This window comes from Glycine soja, chromosome 11 (assembly GCF_004193775.1).
Source record: "Glycine soja cultivar W05 chromosome 11, ASM419377v2, whole genome shotgun sequence".
In the NCBI taxonomy this organism is placed as follows: Eukaryota; Viridiplantae; Streptophyta; class Magnoliopsida; order Fabales; family Fabaceae; genus Glycine; species Glycine soja.
In genome coordinates, this window is record NC_041012.1 from 45,911,490 (window position 1) to 45,922,398 (window position 10,909).

The window sequence follows — 10,909 nt, forward strand, 5'->3', positions numbered from 1 at the left end:
GCTCCTTGACAAAGTGGATTGCTATCAACCTGTACAAGATGAGGAACAACAAGCATATAGGACCAACAACTTTTAGTTAGAGGAAACTCCGAAAGAAACATAACTGAATTTATCATGTCATATCATACCAATTTGAATGTATGGGAAAAGAACATATCATGTGTGTTGCTGCAACAAGTACTGATGAGTGATGATAATGACATCAGCAACTACTACAGGAATGCATCGAATACAAATGCAGACTGAAAACATAGATTTGATTTTCCTTTTATCAATCTACCAAACTTTCTTTTTGTGTTTGGTTTTCCTTATAACTAAAATAAAAATACATAACGATGGATCAACAGAAAAATAACTAGTCTAGAAGTTCAACAAATTTATATAAGTTTATAGACAATAATACCCTTGTATTAATCATCTAATTTTCATAACCTCCTTTCTCTACAAACACACAATCACTGCCGAAATTACTGACTTAATGATCTTTAGGTGGCATACCGCATACCACATAAAATTAGAGAAATTTGGATGTAAAAACTTTGATAAATTGATACCGTGTTTGCAAGCCTAGAGAAGTAGACCAATGCCATAATCATTCATTTTCAGATGTTCTATAAAAGCACAGAATTAAACGGTGGAAGAGAGGGCACATGGAACAAGAAGACTGTATGATTGTTTTGTGACCAGGAAAATATATAATTCAGGTCCAATATCCTCCATCAAGATCACTAATCAAACAACCTTGTTAATCTTCTGTTGTTTCAAATACTTTTTCAACTTCTACAATGGTGTTCTTAGCTTCATCAATCTCAAGACTGGCCTTCTCATCTGACTCCTCCAACTCAGCCTGAAAGTGGGATCAAAATTACAATCCAATTTCAAGAAAATGCACAAATTAAACTTATTTTTAAATTAGTGAAAACACCTCAATAAAGAAATAAAGATATGGACCAAAACATATGGGGATAAAAAGTATAGATTTGTTTTAAAGAGACCCTGCTTCATCAGACTACACAAATGTGTTCATAACAAGAGAACAAAAAAGTTGCAGAACATATTCAATAACAAATATACAAAATAATTAAATATTACAGAAGTCCTTTTAGTTGCAAGTTCCAACTTTCTCTTATTTCAAATCACCACCACCCCCATCCCTGGGTTTGGAAAAAGATCTTAGTTATCAATTTTATTTTTGCATCTGTTAGACTCTTGATTAAATCAAGATGCAGCAATCCTCAACCAGTCAAACAAGTCTTTAATTTTCACATTAAGGTTATAATTAGATATTTAGATAAAGAAGAGGAATTGAAAATAGGAAGTTGCACGAATATTTTGAGAAAATATAGCATGGACTGGCTGAAGGCAATCACCTTGTCCCAGAGCAGAGTAAAACTGTAGGAACTAGGAAACTCAATTCTGTATAAAACCTTGAACTAGCAGGGGTCAGGATAAGTAAGATAACTATATTCCTATCCCAATGGACTGATTATAGCACATTAACCATTAACAGGTACCATCTTCCATTGGATCAATTACGAGTTAAGATGAAGCTAGCAATACTGAGCATGTCAAAGTGGTTAAAACATAAAAATGTCCATGACAGAAGAAAACAACAGAAAAGTTAGAGATACAGTAAGCACAGAAACAGTACCAATATTCCTTTCAAGTCTGCCAAAGCGGCCTCAAGGCGCTTGCGGCAGTCAGGAATCATCATCCTAGACTCTGCCAACACATTTTCCTGTCAAAATGCAAATCAGCTCAACAAAATTTACCATCAAATTGCATAATTTTTTTTTAACAGAGAAAAGTAAATAACACATAACCCGATGTGGCAAATCACCTGAAAGCAAATGCAGAGGGAGAAGATATACCTGTTGCTTGAGATCATGGGGGTCAGCTCCTTTTTCCGTCATATCAGCTGTTTTGGCAGCTTCTCTCTCAACTTCCTTCTCATAAGAATGCAGCTCCTTCACTATACGTTTGCAGGTACTTGTCTTGATCTTCAGACTTCTCACAGTTGCCATTCAAAACCTACATCCACAAAAACCACAGAGAAGGGTTTTTTTTTATATATATAAAATTTGCTTCCAAATCAAAATTCATAAAACTTGGCAATGCAAAATGAAAATCTTAAGCCGCATTCCGCAAATGAAAAAATGATCGAATCGAAAAGTAAAACATAAAAAAGCAGCGGAGATTCAACGCAATACTTGATTGTTGTGAGGTTAAATGAAGTAAGAGGAAAAAGGTGTCTGATTACGGAGCCCTAGCGCAGATCCACGATGAAAAAGACAAGATTGAAGAGGACCTTCCTCTTACTAAAACGCACCGTTTAATCACAAGTTCCGTTGTGTTACCAAGAATCTTGAAACACTATTTTGTGGTCCAAACTCCAAACAAACAAAGACAAATTTTGATAAAAGACAGAAATAGAAGAAAAAAATGACAGGTGTTAAAAAATTAAAAAAGGTTAAATTAGTAATTAGCAAATTTTGTAGCCTATTATCGTTTTCTTGGAATAGACTACTTGGATAGATAAGATAGTAGAAGATACTAGAAGTAGACACCTTTATTTTAAACCAAGAATAAGTTTTGAGTGAAGCATAACCCTTCACGGTTTAACCCTAATCGAAATCAAAATTTCAGATTAAAAAATAACGAAATTTTACTTAGCAATCCAACAATTGAGATTGGAATTCACGGGTGCAAAACATTAGTGTAATATGAATTTAGCCCAGTAGGTAGCAATTCAACCATTGAATTAACAACAATCTAAAGTTTCAGGAATCAATTTTTTTTTTCGTTTGGCTTGGTAGAGAAAAAGAAAAAAAAGAGGGAGAGAAAGTTGGAAGATTTTGAACATTAATTGAAAAACAAAACATAGCCATTGTTAAAAAATGCAGCAAGCAGCAATTACATGGCAGTCAAGAATGACATTCATAGTCCGTAATAATGTTGACATCCACAGGACACTCACCCTCTACCGCACCCACCCGCTGCAAAACGCTGCGTTTGTTGATGGCAACAGCCTTAAGTAGTTTTAGATCTTCAAGCTGTTCTAAAGCAACACAAACAGCAGATCCCCTAATCAGAAGGCCAATTTAGGGTTTTCATAAAAAGAAACTTTTTTTTTATTTTTTACTGCATTTTTTTATATAAAAAAACGGCACTTTATTACTATGACTTACGGGCCTAAAACTCTGGGAAAAAAAAAAGAGTAATTTACTCTTTATTATTATGATCTGATTAATGACAATGCTATAATTAATATTAAACATTTAACATAATATATTAGCAAGAAATTGGACTTTGAGCAACATTGACTTTAAAATATTATAAAGCAGAGGAAAATTTTAGAAAGAACGAGTGTGGATTTTGTGGGTATGAATCATCTAATGCATCTTGCAAAAAAAACATGAACACTTAAAAGCTATGGAAAATTAGAATAGTTTGTTTTGCTAAATTTAAGAAATTTGCTGGAATTTAATTCTCTAACTAGCATGAGACCAGTGCTAATGCCCTGTTTAAAAAAAAGTGAGAGTGATTGACGGAGAGAGAAAATAAAAGTATAAAATTAAATACTTAATTTTGTGTTCAGTCAACACATGATAATTGTCTGGACAGATTTAATAGATATATAGATCATAGATATTCATTTGTTTGCTTTCATCTCATCTCCAACTTTTTTTTTTTTTTTATTTTTCATCTTTCTTTCCCATGACATTACTTATATAAAATGAACAAACAAAAAAGTTCCAATCTTACCTTGTAGCAAGCTACACAATCTCTCCATCCATCAGATTCCTTGTGAATTTCTCACAAAAGGTTCCATTTTCATAAAGAGCGCTGCATTTTCAAGGATCAAGCCTGTTAGTTATGTAAGGAAATTATGGAGATGAATCAAATCCTAAATGATTTAAATAAAGAAACTATGTTTAAGGGTCAAATAAAATAAGTATATATTTTGGATAAAGCAAACCATATAACCCTGCGTTAGCAACTTGTTCAATTGTTTATAGCTAATGAGCATAAAGTTTCTTCTGACTGGAAAGGAAGAAGCAAACACATAAGAAATGTCCCATAACAATCTGTCATTATATATATTTATCTTTGCTAACAATATATGATCATGCACTGATTCTGATATTGTTAAGTTTACAAACTACAACATGCAATAGTTTTGCGGGGGAAAAAAGGAACTTAATTTGAGAGAGCAGATGTAAGGGTGAAGTTTTATCAATTTCTTTGGTAAACACCCACATATTTCCATAGTCAAACATGCACCCTCATTAAATAATTTTACTACACAGAACCGGACAAAAATATTATTTTCACGATAAGCTTAGAACAACAATCAGCGTAGCAATATAACAAATACACAAACAGCCTCTTAAAGAGCTAGCTTCTTGATTTTTTATTGACTCATGAACTCTATAGTCTATACTCTATATATGGAGGTAAAGTGCGACACAAAATTCAAATACATTTAACATCATCCTAATCTTAAAATCAAACTAATAACAGTCTAAATTTAATCTTAACAATGATATCTTTATCTTTATCTAAACATCATCCAAAAATATTCAAAACATAATTAGAATTCTTAAGAACTAAATTATCTATTTTCGCATTAGGGATACTTAGCATATCTCCAACCATGTACTAGCCATGCAGAATATTATGCAATTTGAAATTCAATATAAATATATTATAATAAAAATATTAGTAATTTATTATTTAAAGACTAAATAGGAGATATTCTATGAAGAAGAGCTTCTTAATTTTTTTTATTAATTCATGAACTCTATACTATATATATATATATAATATGGAGGTATAGTGTAACACAAAATTCAAATACATTTGAGATCATCCTAATCTTAAAATCAAATTAATAACAGTTTAAATCTAATTTTAAGAATAATACCTTTATCTTTATCTCCTCTAAAAAAAATCTTTATCTTTATCTAAACATCATCCAAAAAAAATCAAAACATAATAAAATTTCTCAAAAACTAAATTATCTATTTTCACATTATGGATATTTAAGCATATTTTCAACCATGTACAAGTCATGCAAAATATTATGCAATTTGAAATTTAAAATCAATATATTATAATAAAAATATCAGTGATGTATTTTTTTGGTGAATTTAGTAATGTATTATTTAATACATTATTTATTAATGTGTAAAATTAATAGTGGACTGATTAAACTATCGGAGTCACACTTTTTATTTAATAAAAGAAATCTATCTAATAATAAGAGTAGAGTATATGGTTGACATTTGACAAATATTTGTAATTTGTTTTCACAATAAACGGTCAAAATAAACAAAAAAAATTCCTGTCCAAATATTTTTTTTAAGGTTGAGGTAAGCCATTGCTCAAGGACCTCATTTTTAGAGGACACCAATTTTTTATTATCTTTAAAAATATAAAACAAATATTTTATTTAAAATTATATAAAAATACTATAAATAAAAACAATCATAATTAGTCAACAATCAAAGAATTAAAATTGAATTATTAGATTGAATGATTTTTTTATTAAATAATATGATTGAGAAAAAAAAAACATAAAATAATGTTATATAAATTATTGTAAGAATTATTATACATGTATCATATCTCCTATTTATTTATTCGATATAAGGTTAAACCTGGTGTCACAATGATATGTTCCGCCCTAAACACCTTAGTTGCCAATTTATGGTGGAACGGAGCTATGACTTTTCCTTAATATTATTGAGACAATATAACGAAAGTACATAAAATAATAAATCAAAATTACTACAAGGATTCAACAAAAAAGGAGCTTCATTTAAAAACAACTCTTCGCCTAATAATTAATTAAATTTAGCTAAATTAAATTACAAAATGCGTATACTCAGTTCTAGCAAGATAAAGTATCAAATTTTTTCAAGTGATATGAAGCATTTAGCCATTCATTCATAGAGTGTTTTCGCAGATTGAACTCTATTTTTTTTGCTTTCATTCTTTGACAGTTTCGCAACGGACTTCTCATTAGCGGATACTGCTTTTGCTACTGCTTTCATCTTTCGGACATTTTTTGATCTCTTCATAGGCCTTCCTTTCTGCTTCATCTTCCTGTTCTACAAAGGTAGCAGTTTAGAACAAGTAGATATTAAAAGAGCAGGCACTTCAATATAAGAAAGCAAATAGAATGTAGTCCTAACGGTTAAAGAGAAATAAATGTAAAACACGAAGCAGGTACAAGGTTTTCACCACACCATATTTGAGGTGCCACAAAGTTAAATACACTCTCAAGGTATAAAATTCTTTTATCAACTTAAGATCTCTGCCATACTAGAGGACATAGGTAACAATTAGCACATGACCCACGTCAAAACAGGAGCAAACAGAGCAGAAATATCAAAGAAAGGAGAATTAACATAAGTGTTTTTATGACACTAGTTAAGGAAACAAAAATAGAAAATAGTTAATGTAAAAAAAAATTATTATACTTAAGATGCAAATCATTTAATTCTGACTTTTTTAAGTATTTGAAACTTGAAAGCACAGTTGCAAGTTTAGAACAGTTGAAAAAATCTATTGCATGCTTCTTAAGCAGTGTCCTTGGAAGTTAGAACAGTTGGCAAGAGACTCAAAAAATATCAGTCACATGTCGTTTAGCAATATACACTATCCATCAAGTCAGCAAACGGGCATGAAGTTTAGAACTTACACTGTGTTTTATTAAACAATGCATTGAAATCACTAACCACATACATATTTTCCATTAGTAAACAAGAAATGTTCTGCTATGTTTAATAAAATAGAGAGGAAGGCAGCACATGCATGAAGGAAACTGCATTGTATGAACTGCTAGAAATGAGAAGATATGAAATTCGACTCAAGAGTCCACCAAACCCTATTATGTTCAGAAAGAAAATGGACAGAGACCCTTCAGAGTTGACAACAAGTACAACCTGACATGCCCACCTCCCCCCCTAGCTCTCATTAGAACCAAGTATACCCTGTCCAGATGAGAGAAAATGTAATAAAAAAGCTAACGTGCTGTGATTGTAGAAAGAAATAAGAGCAAAAATGGGAAGGAATTTTCCTACTAAAATCCAATCTTCCTCTCGACTTTCTTTCCCAAAGTGGAGAGGACAAAATGTGGTTTTTTAGTTTACTACCTTTTCTATCCAATGGTTTTCTTCTAATATTGTGAAAATTTTCATCTCTTATGTCTCTATTACCGATTAAACATGCAAAGTTATGCCTATCTTGTAACAATAATCAAGTCAAATACCAATCGTTAGTAGATAAAATTTCAACCTAACCCACTTAACTTCATAAACACTATGAAATTTGCAAATAAACAGACACCTCTCGTGCTAAGTAACCCTCAGATTTGATATTTGTGTCTTCCAGATTGCATAGTCTATGGATGACTAAATTCCCATTATTCAAAAATGGCATCAAAACCATCCCAGAGCTATCCATTATTGTCTTCCTTAATAAAATTATAATACATAACACTAAATTGAATTTGTATTTATAAAGTTCAAATAAAACCCTAATTGCACGGCCAATATTAACAGAGCTTCACCTTGCAGTGCACCAAGTGGATGCTTTTAGAATGAGCTTTTTCCAAGAAATTGAAACAAACACTTAATTGAAAAATGTTGGCAACATTCACAAGGTCCCAATGACCAAAGCATTGAAAAACAGACAGTGATTAATCCCTATACAGGGGCAGAAAAGTAAAATCTACAATCTATCTCTCATCACCGTGAACGCAATTGGCTACTTACATATTGGTAGCCCCAGTAACCGTGTTTAGAACTCCTGACTCCGATATATCCATTGCTGCAAGTAAACAAGTCTCAAATTCTCAATTTTAAACCAAAAGTTAAAATTAAAGCAAAACAAGGGTTTAGAAGGCAATAAGGGTCGTAATATAGAGGAGTTAAAGTTGCAGTGAAAGATTAAAAAGAATTAAAATTTGGATGCTTTCATTGTTGATTTCAACGAAAGGCATAGAAAGTAGAAGGGTGAGGGGGGGTGGGGCGTGTAAAGAAGGTACCTTGAGGTTGTTCCGAAACGGATGCGTCAGTAGTATCCATTGAAACGACACCGTTTCTTTTCTTCTTGTTGTTCCTGTTTTTCGCCATAGTCCCTGGAAAGAAGAGGTGTCGGCGCGAAGCAGAAGGTGCATCTGCGACGCAAACGCAAGTACCTTATTTCTTGGTTTTGCGTTAAAAATAAAAATTATTTATTAAAAAATTATCTATATAAAAAAAATATCTTTTTTATCAATATAAAAAATAAAAAATCTTAGCATATTTATGATTTTTGTCTTTATCTAAGATGAAATTTTGATATAATCATTTAAAATTAACCCAACAAAGATTCGATAACTATGGGATAAAAGTCATACAACTTAGCCTATCTGATTTATTAACATTAGTTAAATTATATAATAAAAAAATATAAAACTTAATCCTAAAATATAATTTTTATTCCTCTATTTTTTTAAATCTATGATTTTAATCTCTTAATTTTTAATTAAAATATTTCATTTTTTACTTTTAAAAAATTGGTAACTTTAATCTCTTATTTTTTTAATTGAAATAAAAATTCACAATTTTTTTAATTTATATATTTTGTATATTTGATTAACATATATCTATTCATTACTCACATGAAAAAAAAATAAAAAAAATTATTTAATTGCGAAAAAAATTAATTTATTAAAAAATAATTAAAAATTACATAATTAAATATGAAATTAAAAAGGGGACTAAAGTCACAAATTTTTTTTAAAAAAAGTAAGAGATGAAATGTTTAAATTAAAAAATAAGAAGACTAACAATAAAAATTTATTAAAAGTAAGTGACAAAATATTTCAATTAAAAAATAATAAATTAAAATCATAAATTTGAAAAAATAAGAGGACTACAAATTTTGTTATAATTTTAAAATAAATCATATCATTATAAATATAAATATAATATGATGTTATATGAAATATTGTGTATTTATTGAGTAAAAAAATATTGTATATTAATACATAATTAACCAAAATAATTGTACTTTTTTTAATAAAAGACAACTAATCTAGTTGGAATAACCTAAAGTGCAATATGAATCGTCTTTAAAATATTTAATTTCTAGAACTCAAACCTATCAAAATCAACTTTAGATTGATCCATATTAATAGAACAGAATAATAGAACAGGAAATGCACACTCTAAAAATATATCCCTCAATTAGATCTTGAATTATTTTTTACAATGGTTTAGTAACTTTTTAGAAAAACAAACCTTCATAATAGGCTGAGGAAACGGAAGGCAAACATATGTACACATAAATAATTAATTTCAACTGCTTAACATCTAATTAATTTAAGCAATTTAGTTTGAGATATTTACCTTATGTTAATTAATTTTTACAATGTTACATCATAAAACAATTCATATAAATTTTACTTTAATAATATAATTTTAAGTAACCCTTAAATTATTCTCCTTAAATGATGTTAAATGACATAAATGATGTTAAGCAACTCAATATGACATGTAAATTGTATCCAATGATAAAAAAAATTAAACAAAAAAATCTAAAAATAAATAATTTCTTAAACAACTTGGTTAAAGATACTCTTATTTATCAAAGAAGTCTGAATCTAACCTAATTGATTGATCAATATATACAAATTATTGTAAATTTATTATCTAAATTTGACTTTTATGGATATCAAAAATTTATTTCTTATTTGTTACATCAAATTATTGAATAGACAATCATATCATCAAAATGGAGAGAATAAACTAATGAAAACCTAATAATAAAATGGTTCCTTGGAAATGAATTTTATAAAAAAAATCAATTACAACTTTGTAAGATTGGGAATCAAATAAAAAAATTGTCATCTATAAAAACATTTTTTTTTATTCTCTTCCGTCAGCTTTCACCTCATTCATGATTAACGGTAGTATTTGGACAATTATTTAAGGCATCCATTTTTTGCTTGATATATCCTAAAATTCCTAATATCTCATTTTGTCGGTAATACATTTGTATGTATTAAAAATTGCTTAATCATAATACATGCAAATGTAATATAGATTGAGTAATTTGTAATATATTTGTATTGCAGATTACTCTAATTTGTAGCTATAAGGGAGTGGTGTGATGCGATGAGTGGAGGTTGGTGGGTCGCGACACGGTGGTGGATTTGGTGTGGTGTTTAGTGGTTGGATGGAGGTTGGGTGCGGTAATCATGGAGGTTTGTTGGAGAGACAGCTTGGGAGAAGAAGTGCAAGAAGGGAATATTGAGTATTCTGGGGGTACACCAAACAAAAACATGAGATAAGTTAAGTAATTGTCTAGTATTTGGGGTCACAGCACAGCCCAAAAATTGGACTAACCTTATAATCATGGGCCTTTCACTTAGCTTTGTTTCAGGACCAATACTTAGACCAAAATAAAAATAACAATATAGATTAAAAAAACACTACAGAACTCCCCCTTATTAACCGTGAATTTAATTGGAAAAGCTTGAGTTAGGCCGGTTTTGATAAAAATAAATAAATAAATTCATAAGCATGAAAACAAAATAAGATAAAGTGTATTGAGGTTCTTTATAAATTAAAATCAATTTTTGCAATATTAACTTTTGGAGAAGTTGAATGAAAAGAACTTTATAAAATTAAGTGTGTAAATTGATTTTAACTTGTAGGAAAAATTTAATTTGTTTTATTCTATCATTTCCTTCTCTTAAAAATTTTCGAAACAGTAGAGCTAGTAGCTCTTTCAGATTCGCATTCCAGTCAAGATCTGGCATCTTTTGTTTTATATTTGGCGTGACATTAGTGTCTTGGTAGCTAATTACAATCCAGCAAGCGTGCTCAGTGATCTACATTCTACAGCTTTT

At 29.7% G+C, this 10,909-nt stretch overlaps 2 protein-coding genes across 3 annotated transcripts; both read right to left on the reverse strand.

Moving 5' to 3' along the window:
• Positions 1-2,371, reverse strand: LOC114373628 (tubulin-folding cofactor A-like). 2 transcript variants are annotated; one of them, XM_028331133.1, is made up of 5 exons: positions 2,211-2,371; positions 1,872-2,031; positions 1,652-1,738; positions 742-847; positions 1-29 (listed from the first exon to the last, which is right to left on the reverse strand). In XM_028331133.1, exons 2-4 carry the CDS (start codon positions 2,022-2,024, stop codon positions 746-748), a joined length of 342 nt encoding a protein of 113 aa, XP_028186934.1. In that variant the 5' UTR covers positions 2,025-2,031; positions 2,211-2,371; the 3' UTR covers positions 1-29; positions 742-745. The 2 variants fall into 2 exon arrangements, with proteins under 2 accessions (XP_028186934.1, XP_028186933.1); XM_028331132.1 differs by lacking the exon at positions 1-29 and having other exon boundaries at positions 166-847; positions 2,211-2,368.
• Positions 2,372-5,729: 3,358 nt separating this feature from the next.
• Positions 5,730-8,224, reverse strand: LOC114374657. The gene is made up of 3 exons (XM_028332324.1): positions 8,057-8,224; positions 7,785-7,839; positions 5,730-6,111 (listed from the first exon to the last, which is right to left on the reverse strand). The coding sequence occupies exons 1-3, from the start codon at positions 8,142-8,144 to the stop codon at positions 5,949-5,951; spliced, it is 306 nt and encodes a 101-aa protein (XP_028188125.1). The 5' UTR covers positions 8,145-8,224; the 3' UTR covers positions 5,730-5,948.
• Between the last annotated feature and the right edge of the window lie 2,685 nt (positions 8,225-10,909).